General features: G+C 40.5%; 2 protein-coding genes across 2 annotated transcripts in view; one reads left to right on the top strand and one right to left on the bottom strand.

Annotated features, from left to right (window-relative positions):
- The window catches only part of LRRC36 (leucine rich repeat containing 36), a 49,236-nt gene extending 46,583 nt beyond the window's left edge, over positions 1-2,653 (bottom strand). Inside the window, exon 1 of the mRNA XM_008066668.2 lies at positions 2,422-2,653. Within this exon, the coding sequence (XP_008064859.1) occupies positions 2,422-2,546 (125 nt within the window). The 5' untranslated portion in view covers positions 2,547-2,653. The remainder of the gene's footprint in view (positions 1-2,421) is intronic.
- KCTD19 (potassium channel tetramerization domain containing 19) overlaps positions 831-21,608 on the top strand; it is a 49,001-nt gene continuing 28,223 nt past the window's right edge. Inside the window, exons 1-4 of the mRNA XM_008066699.2 lie at positions 831-888; positions 6,919-6,950; positions 14,930-15,007; positions 19,056-19,066. The gene's annotated coding sequence lies outside the window, so the exon portion shown is untranslated. The remainder of the gene's footprint in view (positions 889-6,918; positions 6,951-14,929; positions 15,008-19,055; positions 19,067-21,608) is intronic.

Genomic DNA, 21,608 nt, shown 5'->3' on the forward strand with positions numbered 1-21,608 from the left:
TCACCTCAGCCTCCCAAAGGCGCGGGATTACAGGCTGAGCCACTGAGCCCGGCTAATGATTTCTTGTTAAGTTAAAAATGGCAAAGCCAGGCGCAGTGGCACTTGCCTGTAATTCCAGCTACTCAGGAGGCTGAGATGAGAGAATCCCTTGAGGCCAGGAGTTCAAGACCAACATGGGCAACACAGTGAGACCCTATCTTTAAAAAAAATTAGTTAAAAATAAATAAAATGGTGAGCCGGCTGGGCTTGGTGACTCAGCTTATAATCCCAGCACTTTGTGAGGCTGAGGCGAATGGAATGTCTGAGCCTGAGAGTTCAAGACCAGCCTGGGAAACTTGGCAAGACCTCGTTCATCTCTACAATAAATAAAAAATTAGCTGGGCGTGGTAGTGTGCATCTGTAGTTCTGGCTACTTGGAAGGCTGAGGAGGAAGGATCGCTGGAGCCCAGCAGGTTAATGCTGGAGTGGCCGTGAGTGTGCCACTGCAATCCAGCCTGGGTGACAGAGTGAGACTCCTACTCAAAAAAAAAGAAAGAAAATTTTAAAATGGTGAGCCAGGTGGTGGCATATACCTGTAATCCCAGAGACTCAGGAGACTGAGGTGAGAATTGCTTGCGCCCAATAGTTCAAGACCAGCCTAGGAGCACAGCAAGACTCTGTCTCATTAAAAAAAAAAAAAAAAAAAAAAAAAGGATGCATAGGACTAGGCATAGGTAGCTCACACCTCTAATCTTAGAATTTTGGGAGGCCAAGGTGGGAGGATTGTTTGAGCCCAGGAGTTCAAGACCAGTCTAAGCAATTCAGCAAGACTTCCTCTCTACAAAAAATCAAAAAATTAGCCAGATATGGTGGCACAAGCCTGTAGTCCCAGCTACTTGAGAGACTGAGGTGGAAGGACTGCCTGAACTAGGTTGAGGCTGCAGTGAGCTGTGATCATGCCATTGTACTCCAGGCTGAGCGACAGAGACTCCAACTTAAAAAAACAAAAACAAAACTATGTATAGGAAACAAATTACTGTAAGATAAATATTTATACATAAATATATATATGCACACATATTTATATATATGAAAAACACACACACATACCTAAGACTAAAAGTATATTTACTATAATTAGTGCCTCTTTCTGAGTGGTAGGATTATGAGTTACTTATTTTATTCCTTGTGTTTTCTTCTGTACTTTCCAAATTCTTAACAATATGCACGTATTACTTTTGTCACCAAAAAGAAAAAAACACTAAAGATACACTTATATGTGCCTATAGTATAGGAATGTCTGGAAGGTTGTACACAAAACATTATTAATAGTTAACTCTCAGTTGCAGAATATGAGGTGATTTTGACTTTTTTCAGTGTACTTTTCTATATTATTTAAATTGTAAAGGACTTCTATTTATTTTTTAAAATTAATAAAGCTACTTTAAAATAACAGTACCTTCCTTTGATAGGATTTTAGTAACAGGAAATGGAAAAATCTACCATTCAGATGGAGATCCAAGATTACATTTTGTTTTGCAGGGTAATGCTTCTTTTCTCTTCTTTCAGCAAATTTTCTCTAACAATCTTGCTCAGGAGTTCAAGAACAGACTAGGCAATATATTAAAATAATATAATTGTAATATAACCCTCTTAACTCAATATGAAAAGACCATGAACTGATTGATAACTCTTCCAAGAAAGGGCTGGTAAGTGTTTTTAGGGATAAGTAATCTCATGGTATCTCTATCTATAACCTATGAATAACAACTTTAAAGAATTTACATCAATTATATCCAAAGTAGAGCTAATAGTTCAAGAAAACAGGAATGTACCCACTGAAGGCCAGATTCTCATCCCAGATAAATCTCAGTATGCTGACTAGACATTTTTATTCCTAATTTGAGGATTTGTATAATTTGTAGGAGATTTTTGCTGGAAAATGAATAAAGTTAAGCAGGAATTCGCTATGACCTATGGTCAAAACCAAACTAAAAACTTTTTGAGTTGAAGTCTCACTCTGTCGCCCAGGCTGAACCACATGGTCCACCCCAGCATTGACCTGCTGGGCTCCGGCGATCCTTCTGCCTCAGCCTTCCAGGTAACTGGAACTATAGGCGTGTGCTACCACACCTAGCTAATTTTTGATTTATTGTAGAGATGATGTCTTGCCAAGTTACCAGGGCTGGTCTCGAACTCGCAGGTTCAGGTAATCCACACGCCTCGCCCTCCCACAGTGCTGGGATTACAGCTGAGCCACTGAGCCTGGTGGCTCAGCCCTAAACTTTTTGTAAAGAATCTTCTTGGGTACCTGATCTCAAACCAGGCAAAATGGAGACCAAAGGGAGGCCCAAACTTTACCTGTATGATGCCCACTTGTACACCTAATCCTGTTTATACCCCACATCTTAAAAAAAAAAAAAAGAAAAGAAATCTTCTTACCTTTTTTCCACCTCTAAAAGAAAATTTTCACTGTTGCCCAACTGACTAAAATGCAGCTTCGCAGCTTTTCTCTCATTGTCACGTACAGTTCGGTCATCTGGAGGCAAAAACCGTGGTCTGAGCATGTTTCTTTTTTTTGGAGTAACAAGTAGTGGGTCAGAAAACCATATTCATAGAGGAAAAACTAAAGACCAGTTTCATCTTCATGTTGTTAGAGACAGGTCACAAAATAATGCTATTATGTTGTCACTGGAGCAAGCAGTAACTCAGGGAGACTACAGGGAGCCATAGCAACAATTGCTTCACAGGCACAACTACTTCAGGAAAGGAGAACTTAGATGGCTAACTACCCAGTGGCCTGATGTTAGAGCTGAAAGTCATGCCATTTTTTTGACTTTACTTGGTTTTCCTACAGTGACTTTCCCAGTGAAATTTTGTATCAATAAGAAATGTACACTCAGTAAAATTATAAGGAAATACAGGCCAGTTAATTTAAAGGACTATTTTTTGTTCCTTGCCAGCTATGCCCCAAAGAACTGTTATATTAGTTTTCTATTGCTAATACAGTTGCAAAGTTGGGGCACCTGGAAAAATAATTCTCAACCTGGAAATTCTGTGTTAAGGAGGAAGTGGTGGTGAAACCATCAACTGAAGAAAACTAAAGCTGGAAGTAACTGATAAAATCATAGATTGTCATTCAATAAACAATAAAGGGACTCGTCATACATCCTGCCAACACAACAGAGTTACATAAATATTGACTAATAAACAAATATATCCTGCCAGTGCACACTCTGGGCCAACATCCAAGAGGTTAAGAGGCAGCTGATTTAAAGTAAGATTCTGGGGAAAGGAATACAGGCGGAGGGTCTCACCCAGCTTCTCCAGAGTTTGTAGTGTGTATACAGCAAAGAGTCTATAGTCTGTATCTTTCCTTACAACAGGATTGAGTCTCAAATCGAGTTCTTTGAGGAAGGGTAAAGGCTGTAGACGGGACACCTCCACCAATGAAGGAATGTTGTTATAATATAAATTCAAGTCTTGGAGTGAACATAAATACTGGATACCCTGCAAGGAAAATATCATTTGATGAAACTGCATGGTGTTAAGGACTAGGAATCCTACAAATAAAGGTGGAAATTTATCTATCACTTTTTACCCTTAAACATGTTACTCATGTCGCTCATGAAAAAGGCAGGTTGGAATTCCCATTTAGTAGCCTGAAAATAAGACTACTCCAGCGCACAGGCACCAGGTAGTCTATATATTAAATAATTCACATATATAATACATTTTATCCTTTACAAAACCTGACATTCAAGTATCTGCAGCCAATTATCTACTTCTGTTGAATCCCCAGTCATTCTCCCAGTCCAATCCTATCCTTCCCTGGGGTAGCCTGGCCAAGCCACTTTAGTAGCTCTCATCCCTGCCCCAACTACTCCCAGACACCATAAGTACCTCAAGTTACAAAAGGAAGGGAGGTAAGCAAAGGAGCTCGTTCTGGGGAAAAGGGGATGGTTTAGAAAAAAAACTTTTGTATGTGTGTTGTGTCTTTATATCTCAGTGCCTCATCTATATTATTAAAGGACTATTGAGGTGGGGGGAAGCAATGCTATCTCCACATCCTCCCTCCTGGACCAGTTGAGGACCCTTTTGTCCTTGTTTCCCTCTACAAAATTCCTGCCACCATGTAGGCTCCCTATCCAGTCAGTCAGTTCTTCTTGGAAGAAATGTTCTCCCTAGTTCAGTTCTCTTTCTGTGGCTTTAGCAACCCTACCCCTCTACTTAACTGGTAACAGTACAATCAGGATTGGGAAACTTGAGAGGAAAAGCCACAATTTTCCTCCTCTGCTGAAACCTGCTATTTATTTAATTTTCATGTCTTTAGCTAGTTAGCTGTTTTTGCAAGTTAACATTTCAAGACAATTTCAAAACATAATCACATTTTTAGTAATAAAAATGTATGCCATAAAAGGAACCATCATTGTTATTCCAGAAAGGCTAAATTATTTTCCATTATGTATTTTATTTTATGTTTTGAGTTGGGGGTCTTATTCTGTCACCCAGGCTGGAGTACAGTGGCACAATCTCAGCTCACCACAGCCTCAATCTCCTGGGCGCAGGCGATCCTTCTACCTCAGCCTCCTGAATAGTTGGGACGACAGGAGCATGCCACCAAACATGGCTAATTTTTAAATTTTCTTTGTAGAGATGAGGTCTTGCTATGTTGCCTAGGCTGATCTTGAACTCCTGGACTCAAGCAATCCTCCCACCTTGGCCTCCCAAAGTGCTGGGATTACAGGTGTGATCTATCATGCCTGACCCATTACATATTTTTAAAATAATGCTTTTATTCTCCTCTCATTTAAAATTATTCTCTTCTCCACTCATTTAAAATTACGGAAAGCTCAAAAACAGATACAAAACATTCTTGAATGTTTTATACTCTGTTTATACTTTGATGCATTTCTTTCTGTCTTTTTTTTTCCAATTCTATTAACTTCTATGTTGTTAATGGGTCAGTGGTTAAAAATAGAACCGGGCTCGGTGGCTCAGCCTGTAATCCCAGCACTTTGAAAAACCGAGGCAAGTGGATTGCCTGAGGCCACGGGTTCGAGACCCACCTCAGCAACCTGGCGAGATCTCGTCTGTACAGTAAATAAAAAATCAGCCAGGTGTGGTAGCATGCACCTGTAGTTCCGGCTACTTGGAAGGCTGAGGCGGAAGGATCACTGGAGCCCAGCAAGATGAGACTGCAGTGGCCAGGAGTATGCCACTGCACTCCAGTTTGGGTGACAGAGTAAGACTCCAACTCAAAAAAAAAAAAAAAAGTTATCAGTGCCTTTGGCCTCACGTTCAACACAGTACAACATTTAGGATTGTCTTTAATATGTCTAATTCCCCAGCACAAGCAGCTTTTTAATGTCTCTCAGTGTAAAAATCAAGGAAATGAGCTGGGCTCGGTGGCTCAGCCTGTAATCCCGTGCCTTGGGAGGCTGAGGTGAGTGGATTGCCTGAGCCTGTGGGTTCGAGACCCGCCTGGGCAACTTGGCGAGACCTCATCTCTACAATAAATAAAAAAATCAGCCGAGTGTGGTAGCGTGCACCTGTAGTTCCGGCTACTCAGAAGGCTGAGGCGGAAGGATCGCCAGAGCCCAGCAGATCGAGGTTGCGGTGGCCGGGAGCGGCCAGTGCACTCCAGTCTGAGCGACAGAGTGAGACTCCAACTCAAAAAAAAAAAAAAAATCAAGGAAATGGTTTCTATCCTCTCACTTTTCCCAGTTGGCACAAATTCATGTATTCCCCAAAGTTATACTAGAAATAATCACAAAATATTTTCTCCCTGGGAAAATTGAGCAAAGTGATTCAGAGCTATTAAAGATGGATATATGCAGATAAATCATAGATGCCAAAAATATAGAAAACTAACATTTACTGAGTGCTTTCTGTATGCCAAGTACTGTACCAGGAGTATTATATATGTTCTATTTGATTACACATGTTAATTTGATTAATCTTCATATGTTTTTCACCTAGTGTATAGAAGTGGAAAGAAAGGGAGTATAAAAACAAATTGTAGCAGTAGTCACTTAATTTTTTAACGTGTAAAAGAACAAGCAAACAGATACACATATGAAAAAAGAAAACCTAAGCAGCTCTGAGCTAATACTATTTGACACTGGTGGATCAAATATAAATGGCTGCTAAAACATAGTCTAAAGACCTAATGTACTTTGAGTCACTGCTTTTATAGTCTTCAATGGAAGTTTGATCTTCCTTGGGTTTCCTCTTTTAGGGCACTTCACTAAAGGATTGGATCTGGATTAAGTTGTTGAGCCTTAAGATTGTTAACTAATCCTGGATATTTTTTATGCGTTTTGGTTCCCTTCAGTCTTGCAGAGAAAGGTTTTGCCAAGACAGGTACATAGCTGGGACAAAATGGGAACGTGTGGAAGAAGCATCCTTCCATCTCTGTGTGTGCACACTTATGTTTGTAGAACTCTTTTGTGTGTTTGCCAATCTGTATGCCCTCTGCTCCAGCTTGCTCCCTTCTGCTTTCTTGTACTGTCGTCTGCTCCACCATCCCATGACCTGAAAATTGTTCTTTTCCCTAAGACTACCCTGTCCTCCTCCTCCTAGGAAAAAACCCACAGTAACAACATAGGCCAGTGTTTCTCCATGTGTACTCTGTGAACCACCATCCCTTGGGAATGTCCTGAGCCCACCCTATACCTACTCTTGGAGTAGGGACTTAGAAACTGTACTATTACAAGTGCTTCTCATAATTTTTTTACACACATTAAAATTTATACTGGCCAGGTGTGGTAGCTCATGCCTTGTAATCCCAGCACTTTGGGAGGCCAAGGTAGGAGGACTGCTTGAGCCTAGGAGTTCGAGACCAACCTAGGCAACATAGCAAGACCTCGTCTCTACAAAAAAATTAGCCAGGCATGGTGGTATGAACTTATAGCCCCAAATACTTAGGAGACTGAGGCAGAAGGATTGCCTGAACCCAGGAGGTCGAGGCTACGGTGAGTCATGATTATGCCACTACAACTCAGCCTGGGCAATAGAGTGAGACTCTGAGTAGAGAGACTTGCTCGAGGCAGTGATAGTTGAATATCACTTTCCCTGAATATAAGAAATTTCCCTAATCTTTTATTTTTATTTTTTTGAGATGGGTTTCACTCTGTTGCCCAGGCTGGAGTACAGTAGGGCAATCTTGGCTGACCACAGCTTCTATCTCTTGGGCTCAAGCAATCCTCCTGCCTCAGCCTCCTGAGTAGCTGGGACTACAGGTGTGTGCCACTACCCGGCTAATTTTTTGTAGAGATGAGGTCTCACTATACTGCCTAGGCCAGTCTCAAACTCCCAGCCTCAAGTAATTCGCCCACCTCAGCCTCCCAAATCAACCACATCCAGCCTCTCCCAATATTTTATAACTAATAATTTAAAATATAGAACAAAGTTGAAGGAATTTTATAGCAAATAATAAAATATAGTTGGGAAGCATCTAAAAGGAAGATCCTATATTCTCCAGGTTGACATTATCCATCAAAAAAATAAATTGGGCTGACCTGGCTGGCCATAGAATATAGAACTTACCTTTAAGCTAGTGATCAAATTCCTTGATAAATCTAAGGATCGGAGATTTTTAAAATTTCTGAAAGCATCACCAATGGAATGGATTTTTCCAGCATAAGATCCCTGCAATGAAAGAGACTCCACCAGTTCTGAAAAGAGATCATCAGTAGATATATTATGACCTCTGCTTGGATAAACAGCAGAGTCAATGAAAATAGGCCTTCCTTCCTCCCATATCCCGAAACTGTGAAAGTTCCTGCATCTAAGGGTAAAAGGTAAGACCTTCTTTTTAAAAGCAGTAACATAGTCCAATACAGTGACACCAAATCTTAGTTTTATAGAGTCCTTAGGTTTTTCTAGTTACCCTCAAGGATGTCGTAAAAGTTTTCAAAAGTTCTCAAAACAAAATTTCAGAATAAATTCAACAACCCCACTGCTAGGATTTAGCCTATAGATAATACTCACAAAATTTTGCCAGGATATATAAAATGTAGCACAAGGATGTCAATTTCAGAAAGGTTTTAAGATAGTTTAAAAAAAGTTTAAAAATAAAGAAATAGAAAACCGTCAAAAGTCCATCAGTAGAAAAGTAGAACTAGACAGCCTAGACAATGTACTCGATCTGTGACCTTGTACAAGGCACTTAACTCCTCTGTGTCTCAGTTTCCTTATCTGTACAAAGGGGGTAGTAACAGTATTTAACTTATAAGATGTTGTAAGGATGAAATTAACATACATATATAAAACCTAGAACAGTGCCTGGCACATGGTAAGTACTACATAAGTGTTACTGTTATGCAGTCATTAAAAAGAATGAGGTAAATGTATAGATGCTCATATGGAAAGATCTCCAAGACTCCTAATTAAGGAATAATTATTATATTTTGCATGTATAACGGTTTTTTAAAGAGTGTGTATGTGTGTATAAGAGGGAAGTCAACTAGACTTCTAACAGCATTGAAAAGAGGAGAATCCCAAAATTTCCAGTAAGAACTCACTGGCAAGTGTGGTAGGCCAAACAGAATAGCAACCAAAACAGGAAGTGAGTTCTGCAGAATCCAATTTGCAGATGAGCATCAGGGGACTGTGCTGAAATAATTAAGGTGAGCTGGGCATGGAGGCTCAAGCCTGTAATCCCAGCACTTTGGGAGGCCAAGGCAAGAGGATTGCCTGAGCCCAGGGGTTCGAGATCAGTCTGGACAACTTGGTGAGACCTCATCTCTAAAATAAACCAAAAAGTTAACTAGGTGTGGTGGCGTGTGCCTGTAGTTTCAGCTACTTGGAAGGCTGAGGCAGAAGGATCACCTGAGCCCAGCAGGTCAAGGAAGTGGTGGCCAAGAGTGTGCCACTGCACTCTAGCCTGGGTGACAGAGTGAGACACCAACTCAAAAAAAAAAAAGAAATAATTAAGGTGCTAGAGCAGTCTGGGTCCCATAAACTCTATAAGTCATAAACCAAAGACCTCTTTCAAGACAAGACCCATACCAAGAATAAATAAGCGGGAGTAGAAACTACATTGATTTGAGCAAGGACAATAGGGTCAAAGGAAGATACAGGTTGGGGAGGTAGGCAGAGATGACAGATTTCACGAATCATGAGGCCCTGTTTTGTAGTACTTTGTGAACACAACAGAAGAGGGAGCTCCAAAACCTTGAAACTGGAAAAGCTATTCCCGCTCCTTTCCTACCTAAAAGCATAGCTAAACTGACTGCACTTAAAAGAGCCACAGTAAAGAATTACAGTCAGATCTTATGGGAGGTTACTATAAGAAAAAAAGAGACTAACACCTCTAAAAATGAAAACACTCCAGAAACACACATCCACAAAACAAATGAAAACTGTAACAATATTTCATAACAAGCTAGAGGATATCATGGAATGCAGCAGTTCTCAAAGTGTTGTCATCCCTTGACCACGACATGTACAGGGGTCCACAAAGTTAAAACTATTTTTTAAAAAGTATTTTCATGCTAATATAAAGACATTAATTGCCTTTTTAAGTTGTGTTAACATTTACATTATAGTGCAAAGAGTAAAAACTACTGGCACCTTAAGGATGAATAAAGACAGTGGTGTCAAGGTTTGCTAGTAATCATTGTGTTTGTTATCCGTGCTCCTTAAAAGCCAGTTTCACTTGAGTGCCCTTGATAAAGCAGCAACAATTGACCATTTTGACCTTTGAGTACACCTTTCTTATATTGTGTGACTGAGTGGAAAATATGCAAAAAGTATTTCTGCATACTGAAGGATGGTGATACCTAGAGGGAAAGCACTTCTGTGATTGAGTTGTGAGCTGTACTAGCTACTGTTTTTTCTTGGAGAAAAAAAAAAAAAGTCAGAGTTATTGAGACTTGAATATCTGGCAGACCTTTTTTTGAAAATAAACAAAATGAGCCTGTCACTTTAGGAAAACAACTGGTAGCAATTGTTATCAATTATAATATTTCAGTCTCAGAACAGAAATTAGAATTTTGAAAAACTTGTACCTGCCACCATGAACCTGAAGCTTCCCAACAATTAAAGATCTTTCAGATGACATTGATGATATTAATGAATGATTTTTAACATCATATATTTATCAACATTTGTAACATCTACATAATTTAGAGAGTCAATATTTTTCTTTTTCTTTTTTTTCTTTATTTTTTTGAGTTGAAGTCTCACTCTGTAACCCAGGCTGGAGTGCAGTGGCACGCTCATGGCGTGAGCCAATGCAGCCTCAATCTGCTGGGCTCAGGTGATCCTTCTGCTTCAGCCTTCCAAGTAGCTGGAACTACAGGTGTGTGCTACCACACTCAGCTAATTTTTAAATTTATTGTAGAGTCTAGATCTCACCATATTGCTTAGGCTGGTTTCGAACCCCTGGGCTCAGGCAATCCTCTCACCGTAGCCTCCCAAAGTGCTGGGATTACAGGCTTGAGTCACTGCGCCCGGCCGAGAGTCAATATTTTTCAAATGATCAATGCATGATGCTACAAAATCATACATAAGTAAAAGATCCATTCAAATGCAATATACAGTAATGGATTTTTATTTTCTGAGTTGGAGTCTCTCTCCATCGCCCAGGCTGGACAGCAGTGGCACACTCATGGTTACCCCAGCATCTACCTGCTGGGCTCTGGCGATCCTTCTGCCTCAGCTTTCCAAGTAGCCAGAACTACAGGCATGCACTACCACGCCTGGCTAATTTTTTATTTATTGTAGAGATGAGGAGTTGCCACGTTGCCCGGGCTGGTCTCGAACCTGCAGGCTCAAGCAATCCATTTACCTCACCCTCTCAAAGTGCTAGGATTACAGGCTGAGCCACCAAGCCCAGTCACTGATGGATTTTAATATAACAGAGGACAAAAAATTCATTAATATGATTTCAGATTCCACACACAATTAAACTTTAAGAAATTACTAATTGTGGGGAGACACCCCTTATCAACAAGGGTGCCTGAACGATGCATATTTGTATACTTAACCCTTAACTGTACCCCACAATTTTAAAATAAAAAATATGTTTAAAAAAATTACAAGCTGGGCTCGGTGGCTCAGCCTGTAATCCTGTGTCTTTGGGACGCTGAGGTGAGTGGATTGCCTGAGCCCGCGGGTTCAAGACCTGCCTGGGCAGCGAGACTTCATCTCTACAATAAATCAAAAAATCAGCTGGGTGTGGTAGCGCATGCCTGTAATTCCGGCTACTTGGAAGGCTGAGGCGGAGGGTTCACTGGAGCCTATCAGGTCGAGGCTGCGGTGGCCGGGAGCAGCCACTACACTCCAGTCTGGGCGACAGAGTGAGACACTTAACTCAAAAAACAAAAAACAAAAACAAAAACAAAACAAAATTACTAATTGTCCAATTTTCATGTCGTATTAAGAATATCTACAATTCTCTGAAAGACTATTAAAATACTCCTCTGTTTTCCAACTACATTTCTATGTGAGGTCAGATTTTTTTTTCATATAGTTCTTGCTATGTTACCAAAGCTGGTCTCAAACTCCTGGGCTCAACTGATACTCCCATCTCATCCTGCTGAGTAGCTGGGACTACAGGCACATATCATCATCCCCAGCTTTTCTTTTTTCCATATTTTAATTGGGTTGTTTGTTTTCTTATCATTAAGTTTAACAGTTATTTGTATGTCCTGGATACCAACATCACGCAACATAGCGAGACCTGTTGACCTGTCTAAAAAAAAAAGAAAGAACTGAACAGATAGATGGCAAGCACATATAGGAAAAAGCATTCAACACCATGTCATTAAGAAAGTACAAATTAAAATAATAAGATACCACTACACAGTTATTAGAAAGGTCAAAATCCAAAACTTTGACAATGCCAAATGTTGGTGAGGATATGGATAACAGGACCTCTCATTCATTGCTGGTGGGAATGCAAAAATTAGTATGGTTACCTTAGAAGACAGTGTGACAGTTTCTTCTTTTTTAAAAAATAAATTTTGTTTTATTTTGAGACAGGGTCTCACTATGTTGCCCAGACTGACTTCGGGCTCTTGGGATCAAGAGATACTCCTGCCTCAGCTTCCCAAGTAACTGGAATTACAGGTGTGTACCGCTAGCAGGTACCACTAGCAGTGCACCCAGCTAGGCAGCTTCTTACAAAGCTAAACAAATATGATCTAGTAAATCTCTTGGTATTTACTCGACTGAGTTGAAACTTTATGTCCACATAAAACCCTGCACTTGAATGCAGCAGCTTTATTCATAATTGCCAAACCTGAAGCAAACAAGATGTCCTTCAGTAGGTAAATGGATAAACAAACTATGGTATGTCCAAGAATGGAATACTATTTGAATACATTTATAAATAAATGATCTATCAAGCAATGGAAAAAAATGGAGGAGCTTTAAGTACATATTACTAAGTGAAAGAAGTCAATCTGCAAAGGTTACATAGTGTATGATTTCAACCATATGACATTATGAAAAAGGGTAACAATAAGAAGATCAATAGTTGTTAGAGGTTTCGATGTGAGGAAGAGATGAAGGATGGGGTCTAGGGGATTTTCGAAGCAGTGAAACTATTTTGTTTGATATTATAATGGTGGACACATGACATTATACACTTGTCAAAACCCATAGAACTATATAACACAAAGAGTGAGCCTTAATATAAACTAGATTTTAGTAAATAATATATCATATTGACTCATAAATTGCAGCAAGTGTACCACAATAATGCAAGATGTTGATAATAGGGAAGGTGAAGGAAAGGTGCAATGGGGGAAGGGTATATGGGAACTCTGTACTTTATGTTCAATTTCTCTGTAAACCTAAAGCTGCTTTAAAAAAATAAAGTTAGACCAGACATGGTGGCTCATGCCTGTAATCCAGTACTTTGGGAGGCTGAGGCAGGAGGATGCTTGAGGGCAGGAGTTCAAGACCAGCCTGTGCTTCACAGCCAGATCCTGTTTCTATAAAAAGTGTATAAAACTTAGCCAGGCAGAGTGGGGCATGCCTGTAGTCCCAGCTACTTGGGAGATTGAGGCTGCAGGCTTACCTGAGCCCAGGAGTTCAAGTTTGTAGTGAGCCATGCTCGTGCCACTGCACTCTAGCCTGGGCAACTGAGTGAGACCTTGTCTCTAAAAACAAAAACAGATAAAACAAATTTTTTAATTTTCAATATAATGGTATTGGGATGTGGGGCCTTTAAGAAGTAATTAGGTCATGAGTAGATTAATGTATCTATTGTGGGAGTGTTAGTTTATCTCAGCAGTTAGTTAGTTATAATGGTAGACACATGACATTATACACTTGTCAAAACCCATAGAGTGTACAGTCCTGCCCTCAAGCATCCTCCTGCCTCAGCCCCCCAAAGTGCTGGATTACAGGCATGAGCCACCATGTCTGGTCTAACTTTATTTTTTTAAAGCAGCTTTAGGTTTACAGAGAAATTGAACCTAAAGTACAGAGTTCCCATATACCCTTCCCCCATTGCACCTTTCCTTCACCTTCCCTATTATCAACATCTTGCATTATTGTGGTACACTTGTTACAATTTATGAGTCAATATGATATGTTACAAAAGTGTAAGCTTAGTCCCCTTTATCTCTTCCTCCCTCTCTCTTTCTCTATTGTGTGTACACACATCTTCCGCCCTCCTACCATGGAACGACCCTCATCAGATGTTGGCACCATGGTCTTAGATTTCCCAGCCTCCAGAACCATAAGCCATACAAACTTCTGTTTTCTATAAATGACCTAGTCTGTAGTATTGTTATGGCAACAGTAAACGAACTAAGATGTATGTTTAAATTGATGAGTATATAATGATACCGAGAAAGCAAAACAGTCCTCATCAGTCACCTCTGGAGTATGCTATGAAAACAACTCATGGCCGGGCTTGGTGGCTCAGAGTATAATCCCAGCACTTTGGGAGGCCAAGGCGAGTGGATTGCCTGAGCCTACAGATTCAAGACCAGCCCGGGAAACTTGGTAAGACCTAATCTCTACAATAAATAAAAAATTAGCGCACACCTGTAGTTTCGGCTGAGGCGGGAGGATTGTTGGAGCCCAGCAGATCAATGCTGGATTGGCCGTGAGCGTGCCACTGCACTCCAGCCTGGGTGACAGAGTGAGACTCCAACTCAAAAAACAAAGAAAAAACAGCTCATTATTCTGAAAACTGGTAAATAAAGTGAAAAAAATCAAGCTTTTATCCTGCCTTTCCTACACAAAGTGTACCTCAGGATAACCAAACAGTTAATGTGAGGAAATTTCTCTTTACAGAAGTATTACAGTTAATGAAAAAGAATGAAAGACAGAAATTAGACAGTTACCATTTTGCAATCCCTAATGAATGTACATAGGCAATCATATTCAGTAGCAGATATCACAAAAAGAAAGAACATTAGGTATTAAATACTTCCTAACATAAGTATACGCCATTACCAAGAAATAGTATTGTAAGAAAATTAAACCTGAATCTTATTAAGGCTCATCTAATTACCAATACATAGGAAATAAAGGGAACAGGGGGAAATGTTAAACATCTTAGGAATACAATGAGGCAAAATCCAGACTGTAGTTAACTCTTCAGGATAAATTACTCAGTTTATTAAAAAACAATTGAAAAGATAGGGGGAAAGAAGGGGGAATCTATAGATCAAATATGCTTTGAGACATATATCCACCAATTGCAATATACAGACCTTATATGAATCCTGATTTTAAAAAGAAAAAGAAAAATTTTAGGCCTGGTGCAATGGCACATCCTTATAATCCCAGCACTTTGGGAGGCTGAGATGGGAGGACTGCTTTAGTCCAGAAGTTTGAGATCAGACTGGTTAACACATTAAGATTCTGTCTCTACAAAAAAAATATTTAAACTTAGCTAGGCATGGTGGTGCATGTCTGTAGGCCCAGCTACTTAGGTGGCTGAGGTGGGAGAACTGCTTGAGTCTAGAAAGTTGAGGCTGCAGTGAACCATGATTGTACCACTGCACGCCAGCCTGGGCAACATAATGAGACCCTGTCTCAAAAAAAAAAAAATATATATATGTATATATCTACATATACACACACACATATGAGACAATTGGGGAAGAACACTGGTTGGATATTTGATAATATTAAAAAATTATTATTAAATATTTTGGGGTTGCATAGGTAATTATTTTATTTATTTATTTATTTATTTAAGTTGGAGTCTCACTCTGTCGCCCAGACTGGAGTGCAGTGGCCACTCCCACCCACCACAGCCTCGACCTGCTGGGCTCCAGCAATCCTTCCGCCTCAGCCTTCCGAGTAGCTGGAACTACAGGCATGCGCTACCACGCCTGGCTAATTTTTGATTTATTGTAGAGATGAGGTCTCGCCAAGTTGCCCAGGCAGGTCTCGAACCCGCGGGCTCAGGCAATCCACTCACCTCAGCCTCCCAAAGTGCGGGATTACAGGCTGAGCCACTGAGCCCGGCTCATATGTGATTATTTTTAAAACATTCTTATCTTTTGAAGATATATATTGAAATATGGAAGAAATCCTATACCTGGGATATGATTCAAAATAATCAGTGTAGGGGGTTGGAGGTGGATGGAGGATAGGTAAAATAAATATAAGAGATGCTTGGCCAAAAGGGAACACTTCTACACTGGTGCAAGTGTAAACTAGTACAGCCTCTGTGGAAAACAGTGTGTCGATTCTGAAAAGACTTAAAAATTGACCTTCCTTATGACCCAGCAATCCCCCTACTGGGAATATTCCTGGAAGAATTCAAATCACTCTATGAAAAAGATACCTGCACACGTATGTTTATTGCAGCATTGTTCACAGAAGCAAGAACATGGAACCACTGTGCTGCCCATCAAAAGAGGACTGGATTTTTTAAAATGTGGTACATATACACGATGGAATGTTATGCAGCCATAAAAAATGAACTTCACAGCAACCTGGATGGACTTAGAGTCTGTATAATACTGAGTGGTGTATATATCACAGAAACAAATAACTGAGTATCACATGTTCTCACTCATAAGCGGACCTTGAAAAATTAGCATAATACTGTAAGAAAAGGATTGGCAGTAGTGGGAAACTGCCAGAGGGATGGGGAGGCAGGATTGGCAGTAGTGGGAATCTGCAGGAGGGGGGGCACACCTCATCAACAAGGGTATCTGCATAATGAACATTTGTATACCTAACCCTGAATTGTAGCATCTTTAAAATAAAAAAATTAAAAGAGAAAAAAAATTTTTAATATCAAAAATAAAATACAATAAAATTTCATTGAATTTTGCATAAAAAAGATGCTTGGCCATGAACTAATGATAACTGTTGAGGGAGGGTGATGGGAGTTCATTATTCTGTTATACTTACGCTTGTATCTATTTGAAAACTGCCATAATAAACAATTATAAAATAAGTGATATATACTTGTATATGTAGAGAATAATTCTGGAAAGCTATCCAAGATATTGGTAACAGTAATTGCTGCTAGGAAGGGAAACTGGGCCTATGGGATAAGGGGTGGTTCAAGAGTTACTTTTCGCTGTGCAATTGTTAGATAACCCATATAGTAAAACTGATTATTTTAACAACCAAAAAAGTTTACATCTTTTCTCTCTCTACAGAATAATTATCTCACACAAACATGCTCTAGTATATACTATTCTAGTGTAGCTGTTCTTTTTTGTTTTGTTTTTGAGTTGGGATCTTGCTCTATCACCCAGGTTGAAGTGCAGTAGCATGATCACAGCTCACTGCAGCCTCGACCTCCTGGGCTCAGACAATCCTTCTGCCTCAGCCTCCTGAGTAGCTGGGACTACAGGTGTGCACCACCACACCTGGCTATTTTTTTTTTTTTTTTTTGGTAGAGACGAGGTCTCACTATGTTGCTTAGGCTAGTCTTGAACTCCTGGGCTAAAGTTATCCTCTCACCTCGGTCTCCCAAAGTGCTGGGATTACAGGCATATGCCACTATACCTAGCCTAGTACCACTGTTCTTGACTGCATATCATACCTTTCAGCTACCATTCCACTTCTGTATTCTCCTTCATAGCCAAATTTTTCAGCAAAAGTTCTTACCTTCACTACCTCTTCTTCCTCAAATATCATTCCCTTTTTCACCCCACTCCAATGTGGTTTTGTTCCTACCCACTCTACCAAAACTCCCCTTGTCAAGGTCACTAGTGAGTTCCATGTGGCCAAATCTAACAGATGCTTCTCTGCACTTAACTTGCTTAGCCTGTCAATAGCATTTGGCACAGCTGACCATTACTCTCTTGATACACTACCCTTTCTCAAAATCCAAGATATCACATCCCTCCTCCTCTACTCAACCTCTAAACATTGAAATATTCCAAGCTTCAGTATTGAGTTTTCTTCTCTTCTCCATCCACATTCTCTCCTTAGGTGAGTTCATCCAGGCCCATGGCTTTACATACCACCTATTGCTCAAGTCTCCAAAACTTACATCTCAAATCCTGACCTTGCCTCTGAAATCCAGATTCATATATCCAACTACCTGCTAAGTACCTCACACTTGGATGTTTAAAGGCATTTTAAACTTAACATGCCCAAAACAGATCTCTTAACTCCCCTTCCCCAAAGCTGTTTTGCTCATAGTCTACACACACTCTCTCTCAATAAACAGTACCACTATCTACTCAGCAATACCTTACACCAAGACTAAGTGTAGTCTTGTTCCTTCTCCCCATTTCCCACATCCAATCTTTTTTGTAAATCCTCCTCCTTCTTTCCCTACATTACACTTGACTCTGTCCACTTGTTTTTATCTCCACTTTCATCCTCTTAGTCCAAGCCATCATTCATTATCTCTTACCTGGATCACTGTAACAGGCTTTTGATGAGTGAGAGTCATTTTCTACAGGAATATTAAACCAAATTACATCCCTGCTTTAAAATGCTTTAATGGAAATGACAAGCTAATTCTAAATTATTAGGTGGGCGTAAAGGGCACAGTTGACAATTACTCTTTTGATACATTAATAATAATTTTTACTAATAATTACTAATAATTTTTTTTTTGAGTTGGAGTCTCACTCTGTCACCCAGACTAGAGTGCAGTGGCCACTCCTGGTTACCGCAGCCTCGACCTGCTGGTGAGGATTGCTGGTAATCCTTCCGCCTCAGCCTTCCAAGTAGCTGGAACTACAGGCACGCGCTACCGCACCCGGCTAATTTTTTGATTTTTATTGTAGAGATGAGGTCTCACCAAGTTGCCCAGGTGGGTCTCGAACCCACGGGCTCAGGCAATCCACTCACCTCAGCCTCCCAAGGCGCGGGATTACAGGCTGAGCCACCGAGACCGGCACTCTCTGATAATTTTGAAGAAGGAGGAAGGGGAGGTAAAGAGAGAAAGGGCATTGACTTTACCAGTTATCAAGAACCACATTCTGGGGAAACTGGTTATCATATTAAAAAAGACAGTTATATCCATATCACACAACATGTATAAAAATAAACTCCAGCTAGAGTAGACTTAATGTGAAAAACAAAATTGCAGATTTTTTTTTTTTTGAGTTGGAGTCTCACTCTGTCGCCCAGACTGGAGTGCAGTGGCCGCTCCCGGCCACCGCAGCCTTGACCTGCTGGGCTCCGGCGATCCTTCCACCTCAGCCTTCCGAGTAGCTGGAATTACAGGCATGCGCTACCACGCCCGGCTGATTTTTTGATTTATTGTAGAGATGAGGTCTCGCTACCCAGGCGGGTCTCGAACCCTCGGGCTCAGGCAATCCACTCACCTCAGCCAAAATTGCAGATTTTTAAGAAAAAAATTTAATTGGCAGTTGAGGGAAACTGCTAGAGAAGGGAGGGGCATACTTCATCAACAGGGGTACCTGCATGATCAGTGTTTGTATACCTAACCCTGAATTGTACCCCACATCTTTATAATAAAAAAACTTTTTAAATTCAGGTGTCTATTACATCAACATAGTGAAAGAGTTCATAAATAAGACATAAAAAGCACAAATCATAAGGAAGAATAAACTTCACTACCTTAAGTTAAAATTTTTCCACATGATGAAGGACAATGTAAGCATTTATTGCAATTTTTTAATCAAAAGAAATAAAACAAAGAAAACAAACAAAAAAGGTCCATAATTGCACCAAGATTATCCCTTTATACTTCAAAAATAGTAATGCCTACTACATGGTCACAAAATACCAACAGTACAGAGAAGTACAGAATAAAAGTAAAAATTTCTCTCACTGGCTGGGCAGAGTGGCTGAAACCTGTAATCCCAGCACTTTGGGAGGCCAAGGTAAGAGGATTTCCTGAACCCAGGGGTTCGAGACCAGCCTGGGCAACTTGGTGAGACCTCGTCTCTACAATTAAAAAAAAAAAAAAAAAATTAGCTGGGCATGGTAGCAAGCACCAATAGTTCTAGTTACTTGGAAGGCTGAGGTGGAAGGATCGCCTGAGCCTAGCAGGTTGAGGCTGTGGTGGCCGTGAGTGTGCCACTGCACTCCAGTCTGGGAGACAGAGTGAGACTACAACTCAAAAAAACCAAAACAAAACAAACTTTCTCACCAAAGGTGATCATTGTGATTTCTTACAGAAGAATTTTATAATGCATATACCAGCATGTTCATTTAATTGAAAAATATCCTGGTTTTATTGGTAAGTGAAAAAAGCAAATTGTCAAATAACATGTTATTTTTTAAGGTACCTGTATATATTTGTTTGTATAAGCAACAGAAAAGGATGGAAGAAAGGAGAAAGAAAAATGTTATTTTACTTCATTTAATTTTTCCAGTCAGAGTCTCAATCTGTCGCCCAGGCTAGAGTGCAGTGGCACGATCACGGCGACTGCAGTCTTGACCTCCAGGGTTCAGGTGATCCTTCCTCCTCAGCCTCCAGAATAGTTGGGTCTACAGGCACACACAATCACATCTTGCTAAGTTTTTTATTTTTTGTAGTGATGAAGACTCACTATGTTGCCCAGGCTAGTCTCAAACTCAATTCTCTTGCCTAGGCCCTCCAAAGTGTTAGGATTACTGGCGTGAGCCACCATGCCCAGCCATTATTTTACTCTACACACTTCTATGTTGTATGAATTTTCAGAATAAGCACAATTAATTTTGTTATTCAAATGCCAGAAAAAAAACCAAAGAGAAAAATATCTGCTACATTGTTCTAGCTGAAGAATGGAAGGAGTATGTGCTCCCAGCCACTGATCAAAACCGAATCAGTACTTGAAACAAAAAGACAAAGAAGTCCTAGAAGTGTATCAAACCAATAAATGTTTTCCTAGCTGACTTGTAAAATAGGGTAGTTCAAAATAGTTTGGAAAAGGAAAAAATATACCTAAATTACCTACATCAATCTACTTACACACCAAAGTAGTATCTTTGGTTATCTGTGGGAGGGTTTCCAAAAGGAAGGAATGAATAGTACTGTCTTTATTCACCCATATAATGTTTATTAGTATGCACTAATTTTGATAATATTAAAATAATATATAAATGTTAAATAAAACTACACATAAATAAACCCAAGTTATTTAATAGCTCACAAATGAAAAGTAGTGGAAACAAGGCAGGCAACTTTTTGTCATGCTTAGAGCACAAACTCTGGACTCAGAGTCCTGGATTAATACACCCTGGCAGAATCACTTTATTAGCTGTATAACCTTGGGCAAGGGTCTAAACCTAATTTTACTAATCTGTAAAATGGGAACAACAGCAGCATGTGCCTTATAGGCTCGGTATGAGGATTAAATAATTCAGGCAAAGTATTTATCACAGGGCCTGGCAATAATGATGTAGTAATAGGGAAAGTAAAGGCTGAATTAGGAATGCTGGTAATTTTTCCAGTTTTTTTACTCCTTGGACACTCAGAGAGCAAGCTATGAGTCCAGACCCCAGGTCAAATGTAGGGTCAGCAATCGCTCCGTCAGTTTTACCTAGTGTGAAGTCAGGGCTGGGGCACTAACCCAAGCGGCTTGAAGGATAGTTGCTATATACCTTTCACATCAGGCCCCTTCTGAGTCTTTCTTAAAAAGAAGCTACACATCCTGATGGATCAAAGAAATGGTAAGTTCTCGAAGTGGAGGCAGGACGACGGAAAGGGCTGAAAAAGACGCGTCCTTTTCCATTCCACCCCGACTAGGGAAAGCCCTGCTGAGGAGGAAGTTTCAGAAACTGCCCAAATTAACGACTTTTAGCCTACTCAGCAGCGCCTTCCAACACCATTGCCCTTCTCAGCACTTCCCTTCTCCCACAACGCCTCCCTTGGGGCTCAGTTTCCTTCCACCAGTTCAGACTTCTTTACTCTGTCCAGTTCTGTCACCTGCCGCAGGGACGCCTGTTAATCTTGTTTCTCCTTCTCTACTCCACAGTCCCTCCTCTGCCTCAATTCCTTGCCCTCTCTCTGCACCAGACCCTCCTGTTATTTCAGTTCCTCCTTCTCCACCTCAGTGTAACTCTTCTGCCTCAATGTACCCTTCCCTCCTTAGCCTCAGGCACTGCTCCTCCTTGTTTCCCCGCCTCTATCTCGGTTCCCCTGCCTCCACCCCAGTTTTCTCTCCCCAGCTTCCGACTGTGAGTTCCCCCAACCCAGGGCCCTACCGGGCTGCTCCAGGGTCAGCGCCCCCAGGCGGCGGATACCCTCCTCGTCCAGCTCCCACTGCTCC

Source organism: Carlito syrichta, unplaced genomic scaffold (assembly GCF_000164805.1).
Source record: "Carlito syrichta isolate Samal-C Ts95f unplaced genomic scaffold, Tarsius_syrichta-2.0.1 Scaffold106255, whole genome shotgun sequence".
NCBI lineage: Eukaryota > Metazoa > Chordata > Mammalia > Primates > Tarsiidae > Carlito > Carlito syrichta.